Source organism: Dipodomys spectabilis, unplaced genomic scaffold (genome assembly GCF_019054845.1).
Source record: "Dipodomys spectabilis isolate Male_0828 unplaced genomic scaffold, ASM1905484v1 ptg000480l, whole genome shotgun sequence".
Classification (NCBI taxonomy): Eukaryota; Metazoa; Chordata; class Mammalia; order Rodentia; family Heteromyidae; genus Dipodomys; species Dipodomys spectabilis.
The window spans coordinates 747,987-773,001 of record NW_024871157.1 but is presented as its reverse complement, the minus strand read 5'-3'; the positions used below and the strand labels follow the sequence as shown (position 1 = coordinate 773,001).

The window sequence follows — 25,015 nt, the reverse complement described above, 5'->3', positions numbered from 1 at the left end:
ATGGGGACATCTAAGCAAGCTAGGCTTCTCAGACCCAAGGGAGAGATTGGGGGGGAGTTCAAAGGTCAGGTTCCGGTCAAGCACGTTAAAAGACCGGAAGTGCCAGGACAGGTTCTAAGCCGGGGCCTTCAACAGCAAGACTAATCTGGGGCGGAGCTTCAGCACGGAGGGGGAGGAGCTTGCGTCTCCCCCAATGGTCGTGCGGGTCTCCTTCCAGCTCAGCCAATCAAAGCCAAAAGACGGGCAAATTTAAACCCCCTCCACCTTCTCTGTCGGGACCTGTCCCGCAAGCGTTTGTAGAAAGTGTGGCCGGTGGCCCCGCCCCTCGGCGGAGGCGGGGACTGGGGCGGGATCTCCTAGCCAGCGCGCCTATCCTGGCAGGCAACCCGCAGAGAAGCGGGGGACCGCGCCAATCAGGGCGAGCAGCTGCAGCTCCGCCGAGCAGTTGGCTACAGTTGTTTTAACTTTTTTCGAAAGCTCGGTTTCCCGGGAGATCCCCGGCGGTGACAGTGCCGGGCCATGGCTAGAGGTATCTGTCCGGGTGGCCCGAGCCGGGGGAGACCGGGCGGCTGGGAATTCGCGCTGGAGGGAGTCAGGGTGGCGGGAACGGTAGCGGGTGGAGCGTGGGACCCGGGAGGGCGGCGGGGGAGGCGGCTGTGCGGAACCTTTCCCTCCCGGCCCCTGCTCCCGTGGCCCCGAGAAGACCCTTCCTGTGCCTTCCGGAGCCTGGGTGCCCTCTGGCTTTGCCTCTCCAGAGAGTGGATCCAGGTGTCGAAGCTCCAGGGAAACAGGCTCCGAGGAGTGGTTGGGGGGACGCGGGTGGCAGTGGGGCTTCGCCCACTCGGGGCTCTCCGTGGGGCGCAGGTCGGTAACCCACGAGATGGGGAGCGCGTTGGAGTGAACGCAGGCGCCTTCCCTCCCGGCGCCCTGAGTCAGCCCTGCGCCGCGGGGCGGGGCGCGGCGCCGTGGCCCGCTTCGGGCTGTGACGGGCCGGCTGGCACGGCCCGGGGATGGTCTTGGCGCCCACCGATCGGGGCCCCGCTTCCCGGGAGGGCGCGCTGGGCGCCCACGGCCCCGCCCGCGGGCCTTCCTTGCATACTTAGTTCGCTGTCTGGATCCTGGTGCCCTCGTTATGCGGCAGAGAGATCTCCGACCGCTGGTCATTCCCCGGCCTGCCGGGCCGCCGAGTCGCCCTCCCGCCCGGGAGCCGGAAACTTAAGCCTAACCGTTGAGTGAGATGACTATTTCTATTGATTCCTTTTGTAGTCCGGAGTGGCTTGAGCCTCCGGACCCTCCATGTGCTGGGGGTGCACAGGCAGGAGCCACTCACTTTGCCCTTGGCTTTAGAAATTCTTATTTAAAAAAAAAAAAAAAGTTGGGATATGCCATTTTCCCCGAAATTCCAAGACGACGTATTTTGGTAGGAATTTGCCTTAATGCAGTATGCTGTCTGTAGCAAGAATAATGAATCATGATTTTTAACATCAGATTTTTATTGGATCCCCTTGTTTTCAGTTTTCAGACCTTGTACCCAATTATATTATTTATTCCCCCATCAGTCCAATAGGGTCTTTGAGGACAAGACTTACTCAGATTCCTTTTTCCCCCCTCCCTTTGTCTTTTTGTACTAGTATGGTGGCTTGAAGTCAGGGCCTGCGTATTGTCCCGTAGCCTTTTTTGCTCAAGGCTAGTGCTCTACCACTTGACCATAGCTCCCCTTCTAGCGTTTTGCTAGTTATTTGGAGATAAAAGTCTCATGGACTTCAACTGCAGTCCTTAGATCTCAGCCTTCTGAATAGTTAGAATTAGAGATGTGAGTCACTGCTCCCTGGCTTTCTAGACTCTAATGAAAAAAGGTATAAAGTACTTTGTAACCAAATTAACACACACAATAAGAAGACTAATATTATTCCTTAGACAAGTGATATGCATCTACATTATATTTATCTCATTTAGATAAGTCTTGGCAAAATTATGGTTCCTCAGTTCATTTTTCCCCTCACCACAAAACCATTTAAGCCACCATTTCAAAAGCAGTGAAAGCCGGGCGCTGGTAGCTCATGCCTGTGATCCTAGCTTCTCAGGGGGCTGAGATCTGAGAATCACAGTTCAAAGCCAGGCCAGGGCAAGAAAGTCCATGAGACTCTTATCTCCAATTAACCACCAGAAAACAGGAAGTGGCGCTGTGGCCCAAGTGGTAGAGCACTAGCCTTTGAGCTGAAGAGCTGAGGGCAGGGCCCAGGCCCAGAGTTCAAGACCCACGACCAAAAAAGAAAAAATAGTGAACTAAACAAAAATAGAGCTTGCTTTCATTAATCTATAGAGACAAAACTAACCATTTGTCACTGGAATGCTTAAGACAGGGGAAGATAGTCATTATCATTGAGAGCCAGGCAGTTTATTATCTTAGTCTTTGCAATTTTTTATTCTGTTTTTCAGAGGTGGGAGTTACTGCCTCTTTGCTTTCCTGCCCACCTCCCTTTCTCAACCAAAGTAAAGGGGAAAGTTCTAGCTTCTTCCCTGGCAGGCTTACAAGTCTCCTTTAAAATTACTGCATTAGGGGCTTGTAAGGTAGCTCAGTGGTAGAGGGCTTGCCTTGCATGCTTGAGCCCCCACATAAGCAGAAAAGGCCAGAAGTGGCGCTGTGGCTCAACTGGTAGAGTGCTATCCTTGAGCTGAAGAGCTGAGGGACAGCACCCAGGCCCAGAGTTCAGGTGCATGACTGACAGTAAATAAATAAAAATTACTGCATTAGTTAGTGATTTCCATTATCTGACTTGACCTCAGATTAATAGTTACCTGTGTCTTAGTCTCCATTACTCTTTCAAACTATTATATTGGGTGTTTGGAATTTCAAATACCAATGATTTGCAGTACATCAAATAAACAGGCTTGTGTGTGGTATTGGGGCTTGAACTCAGGGCCTTTTGCCTTCTCGGCTATTTTGGTCAAGAGGGTTGTTGCTCTACCAGTTGAGCCACACCTCCACTTCGGGTTTTTGCTGATTAGTTGGAGATAAGTGTCTCATGAATTTTCTGTCTGGACTGGCTTAAACTTGAATCCTCAGATCTCGGCCTCTGAGTAGCTAGGATTACAGGGTTGAGATATCAGCACCCAGCTGGTCCTGCTTTTTCTTAAAGAGTCCTGCTGAGTCATCTAAACAAACTTTTCAATTTCATTCTCATTTTGAAGTCTTATAGTCATGTTATTTACCCCCCCTTATTTTATTTATTTATTTTTTGGTCAGTTGTGAGGCTTGAACTCTAGGCCTGGTTGCTATCCCTGAGCTCTTCAGCTCAAGGCTAGTGATCTACTACTTGAGCCACAGCGCCATTTCCAGTTTTCAGGTGGTTAATTGGAGATGAGTCGTACGGATTTTCATGCCCAGGCTGGCTTTGAACCTCAGTCTTCAGATCTCAGCCTCCTGAGTATCTAGGACTGCAGGTGTGAGCCACTGGCACCCAGCTTTCTTTCTTTCTTGTTTTTTAAGTATTTAATTTTTATTTTCTACTGGTCCTGGAGCTTGAACTCTGGGCCTGGGTGCTGACCCTGAGCTTCTTCTTTTTTAATTAACTAATTAATTAATTAATTTCTCAGTTGTGGGGCCTGAACTTTGGGCCTACGCACTGTCCCTTAGCTCTTCAGCTGAAGGCTAGTGCTCTACCACTTGAGCCACAGCACCACTTCTGGCTTTTTCTGCTTATGTGGTGCTGAAGAATCAAACCCAGAGCCTCATGCATGCAACGCAAGCACTTTACCACTGAGCCACTTTCCCAGCCGGACTCTGAGCTTTTTTTTTTTTTTTAATTGTGAAAATACCATGCAGAGGGGTTACAATTACATGGGCAAGATAATGAGTACATTTCTTTTCTTTCTTTCTTTCTTTTTTTTTTTTTTGGTTGGTCATCGAGCTTGAACTCTGGGTCTGGGCACTGTCCCTCAGCTCTTCAGCTCAAGGCTAGTGCCCTACCACTTGAGCCACTTTTTTCTGCTTCTATGGTGCTGGGGAATCAAACCGAGGGCCTCATGCATATGAGGCAATCACTGTACCACTGAGCCACCTTCCCAGCCCTAATGAGTACATTTCTTATCAAATATTGTTGCCTCCTCCTTTATTTCCCCTTCCCATCTCTCCCCCCCTCCCCACTCTGAACTTCTTTTGCTCAAGCCTAGTGCTCCACCACTTAAGCCATAGTGCCACTTATAGTTTTTTCTTAGTAGTATGTTGGAGATAAGAGTCTCAAGGGCCTTATCTGCCCAGGCTGGCTTTGTACCCTGATCCTCAGCCTCCTAAGTAGCTAGGATTACAACCATGAGCCACTGGTACCATTTGTTTTTGTTTTTGTTTTTTTTTAAGCAGAATCTTACTAGGTAGCCCAGACTAACCTAGAACTCTTTATGTAAGTCTCTATGTACTTGATGTGGTAATCTTCCTCAGCTTTCTAATGTCTAGGATTATAGGCCTGCATTACCATACCCAATCTGCAATCATGTTATTTTTAGGAGGATCAATCTATCTTTATTCCTTTACCACCTCTTCTAACTGTTCTTTCTTCTACTTCAGGTCTTCAGTTTTCATTATCCCATGGCAGCTAGATAGGTTCCCAAAAATATGGATTTTTAAAAAAAATTTTTTTTGGTCAGTCTTGGGGCTTGAAATCAGGGCCTGGGCACTGTCTTTGAGCTTCTTTTGCTTAAAGCTAGCACTCTACCACTTGAGCCACAGTGCCACTTCTGGCTTTTTCTGTTTATGTAGGACCTAGAGCTTTATGCATGCTAGGAAACATTCTACCGCTCAGCCACATTCCCAGCCTGAGAATATGAATTTCTATCGAGTGACCCTCACTGCTACTCCCTCAACCTTCCTGTGGTTCCTAGGACAAAATCCATAATGATCATTGTGACCTAGAAGGTCCTGCTAACCTCTCCCAGGTGGGAAGGGCTTCTCCATTTCCCAGCTCTATGTTCAGATCTGTGTTCTAAGCATAAGGCCTAAAGTACATTTGCTCCAGTAAATATATTCTGAACAAATGAATTATCTTTATGTTAGTTGTGCTTGTCTTGAAATCAAGACATGTAGTAAACATTCCTTATGGTAAAGTACATTCACATTGATCATCTGGGTTCAGATCCTACACAGTGCCATCATTTACTGATCATACGGCTCTTATACAAGTGATTTGTCTGCTCTGAGCCTCAGTTTCCACATCTGTGAAATAAGAATAATCATATCTTCTCATAAATTGTTGTGACGCTTAAATAATGCAGTATTATAAGGCCTAGCACATTGTGAACATTTCATAACTGCTTATTACTAGTAATAGTTGAATTATGTTTCTGTAAAATATTTGGCAACGTTTATTTATTTATTTTTGCTTATGTGGTGCTGAGGAATCGAACCCAGGGCCTCTGGCATGCAAGGCAAGCGCTCTACCACTGAGCCACCTTCCCAGCATATTTGGCAACATTAACATTTGTATTCCTGGATTTTTGTTTTTTGTTTTGAGTGAGACAGGATCTCACCACATGCCCCAAATTCTCAGCAACCCCTGCAGCAGCCTCTTGAGTACTGAGATTAGAGGCTTGCGTCAATTATGTACAGCCCAGATAGGATTTTACTTGTTTTTGTGGTTCAGGATTGAGCTAGGCAGTTAGGCAGGTGCTCTACCACTGAGCTACATCCCCAGGCTTGTGTTTCAGTGACAATGTGTAGTATTATAGACATAAAACACCTTTAAAGAAAGGGAGCACTGTTTTGAAACTTACACTGAATGATTTGCATTTATGTTCGAGGTACTCAAGGCGCAGAATTCACTGGAAGGTAGAATGGGCACTAAACTTACAGTGTACGCCCTGTATTTGGGCAAAGGTATGGCCATAAGTGTGTCTATGGAGGATGAGCTAAAATGCTTTATGACCTGGACAGAATGTTGAGCCATATTTTCTGTGGAAATTTGGCAACAGACTGCAAAGCTCATCTGCCTTCAGCTACAGAGACATTTCCATATGGTTTGTCCTCGGCATCACAATGTCACTTTGGAGCCCTCTTGGTCCAACATGGTACTCTCTTATTTTTGGGGTATGTTGGTTGTGGGTCTTGAACTCTGGACCTAGTTAGTGCTCTACCACTTGAGCCACAGCACCACTTTCAGTTTCCTGGTGGTTAGTTGGAGATAAGAATCTAATGGAGGGGCTGGGAAGGTGGCTCAGGGGTAGAGTGCTTGCCTTGCATGCTCAAGGCCCTGGGTTCGATTCCTCAGCACCACATAAGCAAAAAGAAAAAAGCCGGAAGTGGTGCTGTGGCTCAAGTGGTAGAGCTCTAGCCTTGAGCTGAAGAGCTGAGGGACAGCGCCCAGGCCCAGAGTTCAGGCCCCACGACCCGACCAAAAAAAAAAAAAAAAAAGAATCTAATGGACTTTCTTACCTGGGCTGGCTTTGAACTGCAATCCTCAAATCCCAGCCTCCTGAGATGCTAGGATTACCGGTGTGAGCCACTGGTGCCTGGCTTTGTTGTTTTTATTTTTTTCCGTTGTGGGTCTTGAACTCTGGACCTAGGCGCTGTCCCTCAGCTCTTCAGCTCAAAGCTAGTTAGTGCTCTATCACTTGAGCCACAATGTCACCTCCTACTTTTTGTTTATGTGGTGCTGAGGATTCCAACCCAGGGCCTCATGCATGTGAGGCAAGTACTCTACCACTGAGTCACTTTCCCAGCCCTAGTCTCTTTTTGTATCTGTGTATCTGTATGTCGGTACTGGGGCTTGAACTCAGAGCCTGAGTGCTATCCCTGAGCTTTATTCCTCATGGCCTTCCACTTGAGCCACACCTCTACTGGCTCTTTGGTGGTTCGAGGTAGGAGTCTTTCAGCTTTTCTGCCCAGGTTTAGCCTCCTGAGTAGCTGGGATTACAGCTCTGTGTCTATTCTTGATCTTCAGATGTGATCTCTGAAGACATTTCAGTGGAGCCCCTCATCTCCCTGGGGCTGTGGTGGTGGTGGTGGAGCTTTGCCTCGGATAAATTTGGGAGGCATTGCAGTAGTGTCTCAGCACTCAATCCTATTCAGTCGGCAAGATGGAGAGACGGCTACAAACGGCTATTCTGTGGATGTTGGAAAGTGTTCCAGGTAGTTCTACGCCGAAGCCGGGCCCGGCTTGGACGTGGCCCGGTGGTGGTGCCAAAGCACCGCTGCCGGGTTTTCCGAGGTGACCCGGCAGCCTGCAGTGCCCAGCGTTTGCATCTGTGACTTTGCACAAATCCAGGGCTCGCAGCCCCGGAGCCCGGCGGGCTCCCAGGGCGGGGCCTGCGCAGCCCTCGCCAGCCGGCCGAGCCCCCTCCCGGGCCGAGCTGTGAGAACTTGCCCAGCGCCCCCGTCCCAGCGCCGGGCCGAGTGCGCCGGCGGGGCCGCCCAGCCAGCCCGGGCCTCGGGGTGACCCCCGGCCCGGCACTTCCCGGCTGTGGCCCTGGGAGACCCCTAAGCGTCACCCCCTTCACGGTGCCCCCTCCTCGAATCCCGGCCCGGGGGCGGGGCGGGCGGAGGTCCGGCCGGCGCGCACGCGAGGGGGCGCGCCCGCGCGGGGATTGGAGGCGGCGGCGGCCCGCGCTCCGCCCCTCCCCCCGCCTCCTCGCCCCTCCCCCCAGCCGCGCAGCCGCCCCGCCGCCCCGCCAGCCCCCTCGCGGGGCCCGGAGCCCGGCGGTGGGCGGGCCGGCCGCGGAGGACGCCGCCCGCCTCCCTCCCTCCCTCCCTGCGTCCCTGGCTCGGGGCGGCCCGGGAGCCGCGGCGCGCGGGTGCCGGGCCCTGCTCGCAGGCCATGGGGGAAGGGGGCGCCGTGGGGCGCCGCCGGCCCTTCCCCGGGGCGCCGCGGCGGCGCTGGTGGCGGCGGCAGCAGCAGCAGCAGCGGCGGCGGCAGCGCTGGTGGCCGGGCCGCGGCGGCGAGGGCGCCGAGGGCGCGGGGCTGGCCGCCATGGGCCTGGCGGGGCTGCAGGTGGGTGTGTCGGGCCCGGCCGCGCGGGCGGCGCGCGGGGCCCGGCCGGGGCCGGGGCGGCGGGAGGGCGGCGCGGGAGGCGTCCCCACGGCTCGGCCCGGCCGCTCGGCCCCGGCCTCCCCGCGGCGCGGCCGGGCCTCCGCCGCCGGGCCCTCGAGACATGGCTGCGGCGCCCGGGCCGCGGCCCCGCTCCCCGCCCCGCCACCCGCGCCCTGAGCGCCCCTCCCCGCTTCCCCCGGGTCCCCCTCTCCAGGCAGGAAGATGTCCAAGCCCCGCGCGGTGGAGGCGGCGGCGGCGGCGGCGGCGGTGGCAGCGACGGCCCCGGGCCCGGAGATGGTGGAGCGGAGGGGCCCGGGGCGGCCCCGCACCGACGGGGTAAGCAGGCACCCTCCCCGGCCGCGGCCCCGGGCCGGCCGCCTTTTTTCCGCTGCCCGGCCGGGCGCGGCGGCCGCCCTCGGCTCCGCCACGACCCCGGCGGGCTTCGACCCCGGAAAGTTTGGCGCGTTTCCCCTCCCCGGGACTCGGTGGCTCGCGAAGGAGCCGAGGCGGCCGCCGCGCGCCCGGCCCGCCGGGGCCCCCGCGCCGCCGGCGGGCAGAGGCTCGGCATTGTTCCCGGGGAGCCTCTTCCCGCCGCCCGGCCCGCCTCGGCCTCCCCCGTCGCCCGGAGCAGCGCTCCGACCACCGTGCCGGGCGTGGTTCGAGGGTGGCCCGGCCTGCGGCTTCTGCAAGGGAGGCGTGGGCAGCGGGGCCGCCCCGGCGTTAATTAGGGCCCCTGCGGCCTGTCTCTGGGCTGCGCCTCCGCCGGCAGTTCAGCAGCCGGCCTCCCCGGCAGCTTTCCTGGGTCATTCCGACCTCCCTGCCGCGGGGTAGCTCAGCCTCTTCCCGTACCAGCTCTTCCCGCTGGCCACGTGTCCCCTGAGCCACCGGAACCTGAGACCGCACGCGTCCAGGAACCTCTGCCGCCCACCTGGCCGACCCAGAGCCTGGCCCGAGCTCCCCTGGGAGAGCCCGGCCGGCATTCCCTGGCAGAACAGTCACCGAGAGCCACGGCGCCCGGCTTGCCTTTTGTCTTCTTATTTCCCCTAAGTGCTGGGTGAGCTTTTTCTTTTCAAGCGTCTTTCAGAATCCCAATTTGTCTTTCTAGGAGAACGTGTTTGCCGGGCAGTCAAAGATCTATTCCTATATGAGCCCCAACAAATGCGCTGGGATGCGTTCCCCCCTTCAGGAAGAGAACTCAGTTGCACATCACGAAGTCAAGTGCCAGGGGAAACCATTAGCCGGAATCTACAAGAAGCGAGAAGGTAAGCCCCAAAGTGGCCCCATTTGGACCCAGCAGGTCTGGTTGCCAAAGCCCTCATCTCTACAAGAATGCTGCCTGTGAGTGCCATGTTTGTCTAACCTTGTCTCCATTCCTGAATGTGAGATTTCATTAGTTCCATCTTGCTGCCAAGAAACAAAAACTGGTGAAAAGCCTAAGTTGTCTCAGGGTGTGGGCCCTGTTGGCCAGACTAGTTCTCCCTGCTTGCTCAAGAGTTAGCACATCCTGTAGGCGGCTCTTGCCACGTCGCAAGAGTAATGCACCTGCCCTGCCCTGCCCTGCCCTCACAGAGGCAGTAACTGCTAAAGCAGAAGTGGAGAATCTGGATTGTGTGGACCAGGCAGCCAAAGTGTTGAGTGAATGCAAGGGATCCGCTCCCTTCCTTTTTGTGACAGACAGGCCTGACCTCATCCTTAAATTTCTTTCTGTTTAAGTGTTCTGTTATTCTCTGAAGCAGGTGTGGTGAGATTTGGAATTAAAATATTGAGTGAACCTGGGGTAGCTCTCAGTGGTAGAGCACTTGTCTAGCAGGCGTGAAACCCTGGGTTTGAGCCCCAGCACTGGAGGAGTGGGATTGAATGAGAAAATAATTCGGTTACTGAGAATTCTGCCTGGCATTGCAAGCAATCTGCTTCCTGTACCAATCTTGCTCTTGCCCAAATATTCACTTTCAAAGCTTCCATGGCGCTGGGCACCAGTGGCTCATGCCTGTAATCCCAGCTACTCAGGAGGCTAAGGTCTGAGGATCATAGTTCAAAGTCAGCCCAAGCAGGAGAGTCCCTGAGACTCTTACCTTCAATAAACTATCCCCCAGGGCTGGGAAGGTGGCTCAGTGGTAGAGCGCTTGCCTTGCATGCCTGAGGCCCTGGGTTCGATTCCTCAGCACCACATAAGCAAAAAGGAAAAAGCTGGAAGTTGTGCTGTGGCTCAAGTGGTAGAGCGCTAGCCTTGAGCTGAAGAGCTGAGGGACAGCGCCCAGGCCCAGAGTTCAGGCCCCACAACCGGACCCCCAAAAATAAATAAATAAATAAATAAACTATCCCCCAAAAGTTAGAGATAGAGCTCTAGCCTTGAGCAAAAAAAGCTCAGTGACAGTACTCACGCCCCATGTTAAAGCCTCAGCGCTAGCACCCACAAAACCAAAAAGAAAAGTGGGGGGATCTGGCAGCTTATGCCTCTGATCCTAGCTGCTCAGGAGGCAGAGATCTGAGGATAATAGTTCAAAGCCAGGTTGGGCAGGAAAGTCCATGAGACTCTTATCTCCAATAAACTACCCTCAGAAAAGCCAGAAATGAGCCAGGCATTGGTGGCTCATGCCTGTAATCTTATCTGAGCATCACCATTGGAAACCAGTTCTGGCAGGAAAAGTCCATGAGACTCTTTATCTCCAGTTAATCACAAAAAGCCACAAGTGGAGCTGTGACTAAAGTGGTAGAAAGCTAGCTTTGAGCAAAAAGAAGCTCAGGGACAGTGCCAAGGCCCTGCGTTCAAACTCGAAGACAGGCACCTGAAAAAAAAGCTGCTGGGCACTGGTGGCTCACACCTGTAATCCGAGCTACTCAGGAGGCTGAGATCTGAGGGTCACGGTTCAAAGTCCCCGTGAGACTTACCTGCAAATTACGCACCCGAAAAAGCTGGAAGTGGAGGTGTGGCTTAAGTGGTAGAGTGCTAGCCTTGAGCATAAAGAGGCTCGGGGACAGCTCCCAGGCCTTGAGTTCAAGCCCCACAATGAAGGGGGGAAAAAAAGGGGAAGGGATAGGGATGTGGGGTCTCCCTTAGCTGTGTGCTTCACTGATTAAAAACATGCCTAGCAGAGCAGCTCTGCTGAAGAAGCTTTGTATTTCCAAGAAAGGCTTAGACGGGGTATCCTGACCTCTGGGTCCAGATCTGAGAACCAGGATAGAGCCCTTATTCCCCCTTCCCACCCCCACAGTGCACAGAGCAACATTATTTCACTTGATTTCAAGCTCTAATCCTAACTCTGCACCTGGGAAGGCAGGGACTTGACCAGATAGCTGCTCTTTTGTGAACCTCAGTTGTCTCCCCCGTAAATTAGGAGAGAATGAAGTCCTATTTCAACCTCGGGGCTCTTTGAAGGATCTAGCACATTCGGGATTGCAGTGTCCCCCCACTGCATCCACTGCCATCAATGGCAACACGGCAGGTCTCTGGAATGGTGGCTAGCCAGTGCTATGTCCACTTCAGTCTGGGACAAAATGGATATTCTCCCAAATGTGTGGTGTACACGCTGGCACTGGTAGAACTTGAGGTCTGGGCTGGCTGGGAAGGTGGCTCAGTGGTAGAGCGCTTGCCTTGCACGCATGAGGCCCTGGGTTTGATTCCTCAGCACTACATAAGCAGAAAAAAAAAAGCCGGAAGTGGCGCTGTGGCTCAAGTGGTAGAGCGCTAGCCTTGATCTGAAGAGCTGAGGGACAGCGCCCAGGCCCAGAGTTCAGGCTCCATGACCGGACCCAAAAAAAAAAAAAGAGGAGACAGAACTTGAGGTCTGGTGTGCTTTGGTTCTTACTCCTGACTAGCATGGTACAGACTGACCTTACATGTGATGGTCCTGGTACCACGCAGTTCCACACACTGCTGTGCCCGTCGCCTCTCCCAGCCGCTGTGCCTCCTCGTTCCACCCAGGAAGGACTGAGGAAGTCAGAGTGACCTGCTTGGTCTTTATGTGTTTATTTTTCTCTTTTATTTATTGAGTTATAATTCTCAGGTCCTAATTTATGTTCCTTCTCCTCCTTCTCCTCCTCCTCTTTCTTCTCCTTTTTTTTTAGTCGGTTGTGGGGCTTGAACTCTGGGCTTGGGCTCTGTCCCTGCGCTCTTCAGCTCAAGGTGAGCGCTCTACCACTTGAGCCACAGCGCCACTTCCTTTCTCCTTCTTTTGTGGTGGGGCTCAAACCCAGGGCCTTGTGCATACTGTACAGCTACTCTTACCATTGAGCTGTTGGGCCGGGCGCTGGTGGCTCACGCCTGTAATCCTAGCTACTCAGGAGGCTGAGATCTGAGGATCGAGGTTCAAAGCCAGCCCGGGCAGGAGAGACTGTGAGACTCCTATCTCCAATAAACCAACAGAAAACCGGAAGTGGCGCTGTAGCTCAAGTGGTAGAGCGCTCGCCTTGAGCTGAAGAGCGGAGGGACAGCACCCAGGCCCAGAGTTCAAGCCCCACGACCGACCAAAAAAAAAAAAACCATTGAGCTGTTGGTACAGCCCAAGTTTATAGCTTTTGAATGTACAGTGTACTGGTTTTGGTATGTCTCCATTACTGCTGTCCAGTTACACAGCATTATCATCACCTTCAAAGGCAGCTCGGTCTTTTCCCATTTCCTGTCCCCCACAGTCGCAGGCAGCTGTTAAGCTCCTCTCTGTCTCTGCCTTGCCCGATGTGGACACTTGCACAGTATGCGGCCTTTTTTTTTTTTTTGCGGGGGGAGGGGTTGGGTCCAGTCGTGGGGCCTGAACTCCAGGCCTGGGTACTGTCCTTGTGGTCTTCAGTTCAAGGCGAGCGCTCTACCTCTTGAGCCACAGCACCACTTCAGTTTTCTAGTGGTTTATTGGAGATCAGAGTCTCACAGACTTTTCTGCCTGGGCTGGCTCAGCCTCCTGAATATTTAGGATAACAGGCGTGAGCCACCGGCACCCAGCTAAAATCATTTATTTAAAAAAAAAAGTTGGGCTGGGAATGTGGCTTAGTGATAGAGTGCTTGTTTAGCATGCATGAAGCCCTGGGTTCAATTCCTCAGTACCAAACAAGCAGAAAAAGCCGGAAGTGACTCTGTGGCTCAAGTAATAGAGTGCTAGCCTTGATCACAGAGAGGCTCAAGGACAGTGCCCAAACAGTGCCCTGAATTCAAACCCCAAGACTGGCCAAAAATGTTGGGCTGGGAAGGTGGCTCAGTGGTAGGGTGCTTGCCTAGCATGCATTCCTCAGTACCACATAAACAGAAAAAGCCCAAGTGGGTTGTGGCTCAAGTGTCAGTCTGATAACCTGGAGCAAAAGAAGCTCTGGGATAGTGATCAAACCCGGAGTTCAAGCCCCAGGACTGGCAAAAAAAAAATTGCTGCACACTGATATGCCAGGCAGTTGTCAGTAGTGCTCTTTGCAGTCTTACTCATCTGCCAGGCATCACACTGAGAACTCCCAAGCACCAGCCTCCACCCTACCAGAAGGAAGGGTTACTTAGTTAAGAATCCAAAATGTGTGCTGGGTACGAGTAGCTCATACCTGTAATCCACCTACTCAGGAGTCTGAGATCTGAGATTGGTGACTTGAAGCCAGCTGAGGCAGTAAAGTCTGTGTGACTCTTGTCTTCAGTGAACCTACCAAAAGGCTGGAAGTGGAGGTGGTGGAGATCAAGTGGCACAATATCAGCCTTGAGTGAAAAAGCTAAGTGCGAATGTGAGGCCCTGAGTTGAAGCCCCTTGTGTCAGCATGCACACAAACACACAAAAAGAATCTGAAAGGAAACTTGGGGAGGTGTCCAGTTTGTCCTCTTGCTCCTGCTGGCTCCTGCTTTAGTGTTTTCATGGCTCGGTGGTACCACTTCAGGAAAGCAGCCAGTTGGGCACTCATGGCTGTAAAGGCTCTGCCCCATGGCCAGAGGCAAAGCGCAAGTCCTCTACCCCATTCTTAGGTCAAAGAACTAGAACCTAGTCAGGTGCTGTTGGCTCACACCTATAATCCTAGCTACTCAGGAGGCTGAGATCTGAGGATCATGGTTCAAAGCCAGTCTGGGCAGGAAAAGCTGTGAGACTCTCATTAATCACCAGAAAACTGGAAGTGGAGCTGTGGCATAGAGTGGTAGCCTTGGAAAACAAAGGTCAGGGATAATGTCTAGGTCCTGAGTTCGAGCCCCACAACTGAAAGAAAGAGAACTAGAGCCTTGCCCTACTGTGGTCACATTAGTGCATACAGGCTGTGCAGGCCCCAGACACTGCTACCTCATACTCCATGGCCCTTTTCACCCTGCTGTAAAGCACAGATGATGTTCAGAAATTGGGAGCCAGAAGGCTGGGTGCTGGTGGCTCATACCTGTGATCCATGCTACTCAGGAGGCTGAGATCTGAGGATCACAGTTTAAAGCCAGCCTGAGCAGAAAAGTCCATGAGATTCTTGGCTCCATTTAACCACCCCAAAACTGGAAGTAGAGCTGGGGCTCAAAGTGGGAAAGTTCTAACCTTGAGCACAAAAGCTCAGGGACAGCACCCAAGCCCTTAGTTCAAGCGCCATGATCAAGAGAGGGAGGGAGGGAGGGAGGGAGGGAGGGAGGGATTGGGATCCAGAGTAGAGAATAAGCCTTTCTTACCTGCTGCTGCAGAGAAAAGAAATGCTGGGAACACGATACGAAGCACCATGAAATCAGAGGAACAAAAGTTCAAAGATGCCAGGAGAGGTCCCCTGGCACCTTTTCCAAACCAAAAATCCGAAGCAGCAGAACCTCCAAAAACTCCACCCTCTTCCTGTGATCCTACCAATGCAGCTGTTGCCAAGCAAGCCCTGAAAAAGGCTCTCAAAGGCAAACCTGCTCCTCGGAAAAAGTAAGTTGCTTGGACCCCTCCTCACAGAGCAGCTGCGTTCCTGTGGCCCCTGAACCTGTTTAGGCCCCTGGGATTAAGCCTTGGCTTCTCAGCCTCCCTTCCGGCTAAGGCTCAGATCCCCTGAGTCATCAGCTTGATGCCATTATTAGTCTGTGTCTCAGTACAGCCTTGTCCAAAGTTCAAGGCTGGGGCTGGGAAGGTGGCTCAGTGGTAGAGCACTTGCCTTGCATGCATGAGGCCCTGGGTTCCATTCCTCAGCACCATATAAGCAAAAAGAAAAAAGCCGGAAGTTGCGCAGAGGCTCAAGTGGTAGAGCGCTAGCCTTGAGCTGAAGAGCTGAGGGACAGTGCCCAGGCCCAGAGTTCAGGCCCCATGACCGGACCCCAAAAAAAAAAAAAAAAAAGTTCAAGGCTGACCTTCCCTGCCCCTCCCAATGGGAGACTGGGCAGCCTGGCCTTGAATATGAGGCCCCCCGGCCTCGACCCCGATGCAGCTGAGCTCTCCTGCAGTGAAGTTCCAGTGGGTGACAGGTGCTTAAGTGACATGTTTACCAGGTGCATCCTCCTGGGGGATGAGGTGCCCCTGGGTGTGATTTGGCTTCAGTCCTGAACTTGTTGTTTCCTGCTCATCCAGAGTTCAAGGAAAAACACAACAGAATCGAAAACTCACAGACTTCTACCCAGTTCGAAGGAGCTCGAGGAAGAGCAAAGCTGAGCTGCAGGTAATCCTGGTTTACCTCGGAGCTTGGAGGGCAGGAGGCACATACCCCAAGCCTGCTTTGTGTCATCTTGGGGGGTGGGGGAGGGGAGATGCACATCCTCAGCCTGCTTTGTGTCATCTTGGGTCAAGCTCTCGGCCTCTCCAGCCTGCTCTTCTCACTCTACAGGAGTTGTCACAAAGCTTGCTCTGTCTTCATAGGGGTCACTAGGAGACTTGCTTAATTTAGACGATTCTGTGAAGGAGCCTTGTAATCTGTGGCTTGGAATCGAAGCCAAGTGCTATTGCAACAGTGGTTTTTCCAGGATGTGTTAGCAGTGCCATTTGGAGCCTGGGACTGCCTGGGCGTGGAGGGAAGGCTGTATGTTCTTGTTTGGGTTTGTATTAGTAGAAATCCAGAAGTTCACATGAGTCTGGGAGCTACTTTTTGGTAGTATAGGCTTGGCCAGCCTATGCACACAGGGCTTCTGACCTCCTGTGTAAAATGGAAATATGTGTGGAGTTGCAAGAATTACAGTAATGGAGCCGGGCATAGTGGTTCATGCCTGTAATCCTAGCTACTCAGGAGGCTGAGATCTGAGGATCACCATTCATAGCCAGCCTGGGCAGGAAAGGCTATGAGACTCTTAGCTCCAATAAGCTACTCAGAAAACCAGAAGTGGCGCTGTGGCTCAAGTGGTAGAGCACTAGCCTTGAGCTGAAGAGCTGAGGGATAGCGCGGAGGCCCAGAGTTCAAGCCACACGACTGACCAAAAAAAAAAAAAAAAATTATAATAATGGGGTCACACATATAAGGAATCCCAGCATTCAAGGAGTGAAGCAGGAAGATCAAGAGTTTGAGGCCAGCCTGGACTACATAGACCCTGTCTCAAAAAGAATCAAAAAGGCCGGGCGCCAGTGCCTCACACTTATAATCCTAGCTATTCAGGAGACTGAGATTTGAGGATCGCTGTTCAAAGCCAGCTTGGCAGGAAAGTCCCTGAAACTTTTTATTCTTATTTTATTTTATTTTAATTTTTTATTGTAAAGATACTATACAGAGGGTTACAGTTACATGAGCAAGGTAATGAGTACCCTTCCTATTGAGCATTGTTACCCCCTCCATTTAAAACTTTTTTTTTTTGTTGATTGTGGAGCTTGAACTCTGGGCCTGGGCGCTGTCCCTCAGCTCAAGACTAGAGCTCTACCACTTGAGCCACAGCGATCCTCAGATCTCAGCCTCCTGAGTTGCTAGGATTGCAGGCATGAGCCACCAGCACCCAGCTCCCTGAAACTTAACTCCAGTTAACCACCAGAAAACTGGAAGAGGTGCTGTGGCTCAAAGTTGTAGAGCAGTAGAGCACTAGCCTTGAGCTGAAGAACTCAGGGACAGTGCCTAGGCCCTGAGTTCAAGCCCCATAACTGACAAAATATCAAAAGGAAGAGATGACTTCATAGATATAGGTCACAAAGACCAACATCTGGCACACGGGGGCCATTGTCCCTCCCCAGTGCCATCACTGGCTTCCCAGTGCCATCACTTCCTGAGGCTCCTGCCTGTTTACAGTTGAGAGCCTGCGGAGCCCAGGAGGGAAGGCTGGCCTGCCAGCTGGGGGTCTCAACAGTGCATGTGGCCAGCTGGGCACAGGCATCAGTATTTGGTGCAGTGGAGTGTGGACATTGCCAGTCTGTTCTGCAGCCCCAGGGTGTGGCGATGTCCTTGTTTCTCGGCATTCCTTCTGAACTTGGGAGCTCAGGATCATTCTTCCCCTGCAAGGAGGGCACCGTACCCTGGGCAGTTTTAGCATCTCCACTGTCCGGTTTCAATCCTACTGTGGTAAGCCTTCAGTTGTATAATCTGCTCCATTTCCTGAGCTGAGATTTTAGTCAAAACAAAACCAGGGTCCAAGCCGGGCGCTGGTGGCTCACGCCTGTAATCCTAGCTACTCAGGAGGCTGAGATCTGAGGATCGAGGTTCAAAGCCAGCCCGGGCAGGAGAGACTGTGAGACTCCTATCTCCAATAAACTAACAGAAAACCGGAAGTGGCGCTGTAGCTCAAGTGGTAGAGCGCTTGCCTTGAGCTGAAGAGCTGAGGTACAGCACCCAGGCCCAGAGTTCAAGCCCCACGGCTGACCAAAAACAAAAAAAAAACCAGGGTCCATTTTCTCAGCAAGCTGCTTCATCTTTATTTCCAGAAAAAGGTAGTTTCTCTGAGCCAAGTACAGGCTTTTAGAAAATCCTGCTGAAAGCCGGGCTCTGGTGGCTCATGCCTGTAATCCTAGCTACTCAGGAGGCTGAGATCTGAGGATTGCAGTTCAAAGCCTGCAGGGGCAGGAAAGTCCGTGAAACTCTTTATCTCCAATAAACCACCAGAAAACCGGAAGTGGCACTATAGCTCAAGTGGTAGAGCACTAGCCTTGAGCTGAAGAGATGAGAGACAGCACTCAGGCCCAGAGTTTTTGTTGGCCCACAACCAACAAAAAAAAAAAAAGGAAAAAAAACCCTACTGAAGCCAGGCACCAGTGGCTCACGCCTGTAATCCTAGCTTCTCAGGATGCTGAGATCTGAGGATCACGGTTCAAAGCCAGCCCAGGCAGGAAAGTCTGTGAGACTCTTATCTCCAATAAACCATTCAGCCTTGAGCTAAGGAGCTGAGGGACAGAGTTTGGCCCAGAGTTCAAGCCCCATGACCCACCAAAAGTGGCTCACGCCTATAATCCTAGCTACTCAGGAAGCTGAGATCTGAGGATCTGCGGTTCAAAGCAAGCCTGGGCAGGAAACTCCTGTGAGACTTTTTTTTTTAATGTTTTTTATTGTGAAAATTATGTATGGAGGGCTTACAATAATATGAGCAAGGTAATGAGTACATTTCTTATTAAGCTTTGTTGACTTCTCCTTTGTTTTTCCCTTACTGTCCCTTCCCTCCCAGCTCCACAACTACATATCCGTCCCCCCCCCCCACCACACCCCGTGAGATTCTGATCTCCAATAAACCACTCAGAAAACTGGAAGTGGTGCTGTGGCTCAAGTGGTAGAGCACTTGCCTTGAGCTGAAGAGCTGAGGGACAGCGCCCAGGCCCAGAGTTCAAGACCCATGACCAAGGGAAAAAAAAAAAAACCCTGCTGACAGTGGTGGCGCTGCAGCGGGGAGGTGGTGCAGGCCCAGGGCCCCAGGCCTGGCTCTCCTCCTGGCCGGCTGCTGGGGGCATGGTGGGCAGGAGCAGCCCAGTTTGACTCATTAATAAAAAGCCAGGGCTCTTGGCCAGGAGGAGGAGGGCTGCAGCGGGCTGCAGCACAGGTCTGCCAAGTGTTGAAGCAGGTGAGCCAGGGAAGGGCTGCCGCAGAGCCTGGCTGCGGACTCCCGAGTCCTTGCCCTGTTACCACACCAGGAGCCAGCGCAAGCAAAAGCCACATGGGCCCCACCATGTGTGGTGGCTCTACTGAGTGGGCACTACGTGAGCTGCTGACCAGCACCCTCAGTGAGGGTGTGCAGCCCTGCCTGCTGCCGATGGCTGCACAGAGAAGGCCCCAGGATGTGCTGGCTGGGGCTGAGCGCTGTACTTCTCTGAGTCCTGGCTTAATTACCTGGCCCGAACAATGTGCTAGAGAAGCTGAGACTGAAATGCCAGACTCTCCAGAGACCTGGCTGTGTCTGAAGACAGCAGGTGGGACAGGGCCCCACCCAAGTCCAGGTCCAGGGCAGAAGGGAGGAATCTCGGCCGCAAAATCTGAGCCCAGCATGGGCTTGGAAAGATGGCCAAGCCTCTCGGCACTCACTGCAGTGCTCTGCGGCTGGTGGCTGTGACTGCCTTGCCCAGCTCTGCTGGGCTCAGTGTGAGCCCTCCGGGCCACGTCCGTCTCCCTAGTTGCCTCACTGGGTTTTCCCACTGATACATCCCCTGTGCGCCAGGGATCATTGTGCAGCCAGCACGCACTGCTCCTGCTATCTCCAAGGCTCATCTGTGGCACCATCTTTGCTAGGAGACTCCTGGACTCCTAATGCTTCGGTGCAGGCCGGGCTGTTGAAGAGCTGGAGACCCGCAGAAGCGCTTCCAAGTAGACACAACAAGGTGGAGGTGTTCAGAGTGGCGAGGCCTGGAGCCAGAGCCGCAGAGGTCAGGAAGAGCGGAAGTGGCTTCGACCAAGCCCTAAAGGAAGGGAAAGAGCAAACAGATGCTGGCTTGAAGGAAGGGACAGGCAGGCACAGACTGGGCTTCAGGGAGAGCTGGCTGTGGAAGGTGGGGCTGGTGTGATCGATCGATCTATCTATCTATCTATTTTGTTGGTTGTGGGGCCTGAACTCTGGGCCTGGGCACGGTCCCTCAGCTCTTCAGTTCAAGACAAGCGCTCTACCACTTGAGCCACAGTGCCACTTTGTTTTTTTCTGCTTATATGGTGCTGAGGAATTGAACCCAGGGCCTCATGCATGTGAGGCAAGCACTCTACCACTGAGCCACCTTCCCAGCCCTCTTTTGTGGGTTTTGTTGTTGTTCATTGGCCTGAGCACTGTCCCTGAGGTCTTTCACTCAAGGCTAGCACTCTACCACTTTGAGCCACAGTGCCACTTTCTGTTTTCTGGTGGTATTGGAGAGAAGAATCTCATGACTTTCCTGTCTGGGCTGACTTTGAACTATAAGTCTCAGATCTCAGCTTCGAGTAGCTAGAATTAAAGGCAATGGTGCCCAGCTTTCTCTGAACTTTTAATTTCTTGATTTAGGCTTATAGAGAAGTTGTGAAGATAGAAACTTCTTGTAGATGTGGACGCTATCCTTTCCCCTCACCACCATCTTAGGTTACCCTGTTGAGCTTGTCAAGACTGCTAGCCAAGTGCTTTTGGCTCACATCTGTAACTCCAGCTACTCTAGAAGCTGAGATCTGAGGATCCTGATTCATTGCCAGCCTGGGTAGGAAAGTCTGAGACTCTTATCTCCAATTACACACCCAAAAACCAGAGCCAGAGGTTTGGCTGCAGTAGCAGAAGGCCAGCTGCTTAGAAAAAAGCCCTGCTCTCACTTGGCTTTTCTAGCAAGCCTGGTGTTCTACCCCTTGAGTCACTCCTGCACTCGTGGTTTTTTCCTGGTTAATTGAGGATAAGACTCTCAGATTTGTCTGCTGAGGCTGGCTCTGAACCTTGATCCTCATATCTCAGGCTCCGAAGTCCCTAGGATTACAGGTGTGAGCTACTGGCGCCTGGCTAGAGGCTGAGGTTTGAGAACTAAGTCCACTACATGGGCTGCACAGCGTGTCTAAAGGCCGAGTGCTCTCGTTCCATCTGTGTGACAGATACCTGACTTACAGAACCTTATTTTATAAAGAAAAAAGGCCTTTTTGTGTTGGGTTTTGAGGCTCTAGTTCGTGCTCTTGCTCCGGCGGCACTGTTGCTTTGGGTAAGGCAGCTTACCGTGCTGGAAGCACGCTGGCAAGCTCGCTGCTCATGGCTGGGGAGGGGACGGGCTGAGGCCCTCTGACCCTCCGAGTGCCGTCTGAATGGCCAGAAGACCCACACTAGGCTTTTGCTCTTAAAGGTTCTCCTGCCTTCCAGTAGTACCACATAGGAGAGGGGCCCAGTCTTTAACACAGCGGCCTTTGGGGGATGCTTACACTCTAAACTAGGGTTAGTGGAGTAGCCCAAGAGGTAGAGCGCCTGCTTAGCAATCTCAAGGCCCCGAGTTCAACCCTTGGTGCCATTGGATCCAAAATCCCAGAAGTGCGGAAGCTGAGGCAGGAGAGTGGGAAGTTTGAGGCCAGCCTGGGCTTCACAGTCAGCCCTGTACCAGAACAGCAAAGCAAAGAAAGATCCAGATCCTAGCAGGCCTCAGATCCCTCTGTGGGCACCGCTCCCCTGCTCCAGATGACAGATGGCCTGCCCCAGGTGGGGGAGGGGGGGCCTTGGGGCTTCAGCATCGCTGGGAAAGGGCTGGTGGAGCTGTTGGCGGCCTTTCTGTGTGGAGAGCATGAACACTGATGCTGCTCTTCCCTTCCCTCCCTCCTGTCCACTCCCAGTCGGAAGAAAGGAGACGGATAGACGAGCTCATTGACAGCGGGAAGGAAGAGGGCATGAAGGTAAGGGCAGCGCACCGCCCCGCAGGCAGTGGCTCCCCGCCGTGCGAGCTCACCTCTGTCTGCTGCTCCCAGAGGCAGGAGACTGGCTTGTCCCACAGAACTTTTTTTTTTTTTTAATTGTAAAATACCCATGGGGCTGGGAAGGTGCTCAGTGGTAGAGTGCTCGCCTAGCATACATGAAGCCCTGGGTTCCATTCCTCAGGACCACATAACCAGAAAAAGCCGGAAGTGGCGCTGTGGCTCAAGTGGTAGAGCACTAACCTTGAGCAAAAAAAGCTCAGGGACAGTGCCCAGGAGTGAGGGGGGCATGATTTACCCTTTTTTTTTTTTTTTTTTTTTGGTCGGTCGTGGGTCTTGAACTCTGGGCCTGGGCGCTGTCCCTCAGCTCTTCAGCTCAAGGCCAGCGCTCTACCGCTTGAGCCACAGCACCACTTCCAGTTTTCTTGTCGTTTATTGGAGATAAGAGTCTCACGGATTTTCCTGCCTGGGCTGCTTTGAACCACGATCCTCAGATCCCAGCCTCCTGAGTAGCTAGGATGACAGGCGTGAGCCGCTGGCGCCCAGCTCATTTACCCTTTTTTAAAGTATACACCCCAGTCACATTCGGCGCATTGCCAGCAGCGTGCAGTTGTCATCCCTGACTAACAGCGAGCCTGTCGCTTCCCCAATGAAGACCTGTGCATGAGCCAGCAGCCACCCCACCCTCCAGCCTGCCGCCCTGTGAACGGGCCTCATGCCACTGGAATCCTTGTCCACTGCTTGGACTTTGGAGTCACCACTGCTTAGACGGTTTTTCCTAAGCATCATCTGTTTGGTCCGTGGTAAAGCTTTCGTTGCGGTAGCCATTTGGGATGCAGCTGCATTCCAACAGGGGCTCCTCTGTTCCTCACAGTGGCATTGGAAAGCTTCATGCTTGTACTTTTAAAAATAGAAAATAACATCCAGGCACTGGTGGCTCACACCTGTAATCCTAGCTACTCAGGAGGCTGAGATCTAAGGATCATTGTGCAAAGCCAGCCTGGGCAGGAGAGTCCCATCTCCAATAAACCACCAGAAAACTGGAAGTGGTGCTGTGGCTGAAGGGTAGAGCACTAGCCTTGAGCTGAAGAGCTGAGGGACAGTGCCCAGGCCCAGAGTTCAAGCCTCACGACCACCAACAACAAATAAAAAAGAACCAGGTGTGGTCCCTCAATCCTGTAATCCTAGCGCTTTGCTTTGTTTTCTTTGTTGTTGGTTGCACTGGAGGCCTGGTGCCTGCTAAGTGCCTGCTGTACCGCAGGTTTGTATGTTAAAGGCATGCGGGAGAGGTAGCTACATGGGCCTGGACTGGGGGCCAACGGTCAGAAACCGATCCTCCCGCCCCCCCTTCATGAGGACTTGAACTTGGACCTCCCAAGCAGCCACTCTCAGACTTGATTTATTTATAAACGTGAGGAGAAACCCCAGGGGTAAACGCTGAGGACTCTGGGAGTGCAGAGCATGGGCTGGAGCTCACCGCGCACATTGCTGCTCTGCATACAGGGCTCGACCCCTTGTGTGGTGGCACAGGCCTGCTGGGGGCCAGGGCTTTGATAATAGGAAGGAGCTCAGCAGGGGGATGGTGCAACCAGGCAGGCACAGGTACTAGGGAGCTGGTCAAAAATGGTGACCCTCTCGCTACCTCCTGACAGATCGACCTTATTGATGGCAAAGGCAGGGGTGTGATTGCCACCCGGCGGTTCTCCCGGGGAGACTTCGTGGTGGAGTACCACGGGGACCTCATTGAGATCACTGACGCCAAGAAGAGAGAGGCGCTGTATGCTCAGGACCCCTCCACAGGCTGCTACATGTACTACTTCCAGTACCTGAGCAAAACCTACTGGTGAGTGCACTGCCCCGGGGCGCGGTGTGGGCCCCCTCAGGCCTCTGCCCACGCAAGCCCCTCCCTCCTCCCTCCTTCCCTCCCACAGTGTGGATGCCACTCGGGAGACAAACCGCCTGGGGAGACTGATCAATCACAGCAAGTGTGGGAACTGCCAGACCAAACTGCACGACATCGCCGGCGTGCCTCACCTCATCCTCGTGGCCTCCCGCGATATCGAGGCGGGGGAGGAGCTGCTGTACGACTACGGCGACCGCAGCAAGGCCTCCCTAGAGGCCTACCCGTGGCTCAAGCACTGACCGCACCGCCCTCCTGTGCAGGACTAAGTGCCCTCAAAGGGAAAGGATTTTTTTTACACATTTAATCTTAGCAGATTACTTCAGATGTTTTTTAAAAAAAAAAAAAAGTATATTAAGATGCCTTCTCACTGTAGTATTTAATATCTGTTTACAGGTTCCTGAGTGGGCTTGAACAGATGGCCTTATATTACCAAAACTTTTATATTCTAGTTGTTTTGTACCTTTTTTGCATACAAGTGGAACGTTTGTGCTTCCCGTGCATGCGGTCCAGGCCTCGGCACAGGTTTTAGAAGGAAGAGTCAGACATGAACTAGGAAGCTGGGCGAGCGTGCCCCACACCTGTCCCGGGACAGGCAGGGCGCAGCACCCGGCCCGGCCTGGACGGCACGTCTCCAAGCTCTTGTTCTCCTTGTGTCTCGACAGGCACACGTTGAAGTATGAATATTTTTTAAAAAGGTTTCGCAGTAAGCTAGTCTTCCCCTCTGCTTTCTTGAGCTTACCGACCCTGCTGGCTGCGAGCGACCCTGCTGGCTGCGAGCGTGGCCGGCCCAGATCGCTTCCCCAGAGGCCGCTGCTTCAGGCCTCGCCTGGAGCATCAGGGTGGAGGCCCCCAGGAAGAGGCTCCGCTCCCCAGCCCTGGGCGGGCCTTCCTGACACGGGGCTCTTTATAGAAATGTGAACACTGAGTTTATTTTAAAAAAAAATAATAAAAATTTAAAAACAAAAAAAAATTTCAAAAACCCACAGGAAACAACTTACATGTATATAGGTCTTGCAGTGAGTGAAGTGGCTGCAGTTTTTTGTTTCGTTTGGGGTTTCTTTTTTCTTTTTGGTTTTGTTTTGTAGAAGAGAATGAGATGGTACTCTATTCTAATCAAAAATAAGTTTTGTAGTGGGACCAGAAATTACGTACCCGATGCCCCACCCACTTGTGCCGGGCCGGAGTCCCCGCCCACTCTGGAGGCCCTCTTCTGTCCGAGCCCCTGGCTCCTGTGAACAAGCCATGAGCTGAGGCGGGACAGAGGGCCCCGGCCCCGGCCCCCACTGCCGCCATGGCCCAGGATGGAGGGTAAGCTCAGGTGTTGGCGGAGCGTGACAGCAGGTGGGGCACGCTGCCTCCTCCCTGGACGGGTCGGGCAGCGCCCACTGCTCAGCTCCAGGCCGGGGCTCCTGCCAGCCCCGCACCCAGAGCAATGTGAATAGAGACAGGTATGAGGAGTGGCCCTTGTCCTCCATCCCCCACCCTGGAC

At 53.0% G+C, this 25,015-nt stretch overlaps 1 protein-coding gene across 5 annotated transcripts; it reads left to right on the top strand.

The window, feature by feature from the left end:
• The first annotated feature begins 428 nt into the window (after positions 1–428).
• Kmt5a (lysine methyltransferase 5A) lies at positions 429–24,481 on the top strand. Of its 5 annotated transcripts, none has more exons than XM_042669059.1 (8): positions 429–529; positions 8,233–8,354; positions 9,124–9,280; positions 14,620–14,845; positions 15,479–15,566; positions 21,546–21,605; positions 23,276–23,466; positions 23,555–24,481. In XM_042669059.1, exons 1-8 carry the CDS (start codon positions 520–522, stop codon positions 23,763–23,765), a joined length of 1,065 nt encoding a protein of 354 aa, XP_042524993.1. In that variant the 5' UTR covers positions 429–519; the 3' UTR covers positions 23,766–24,481. The 5 variants fall into 5 exon arrangements, with proteins under 5 accessions (XP_042524993.1, XP_042524994.1, XP_042524995.1 ...); XM_042669060.1 differs by having other exon boundaries at positions 430–529; positions 14,626–14,845; XM_042669061.1 differs by lacking the exon at positions 8,233–8,354 and having other exon boundaries at positions 434–529.
• The last annotated feature ends 534 nt before the right edge of the window (positions 24,482–25,015 follow it).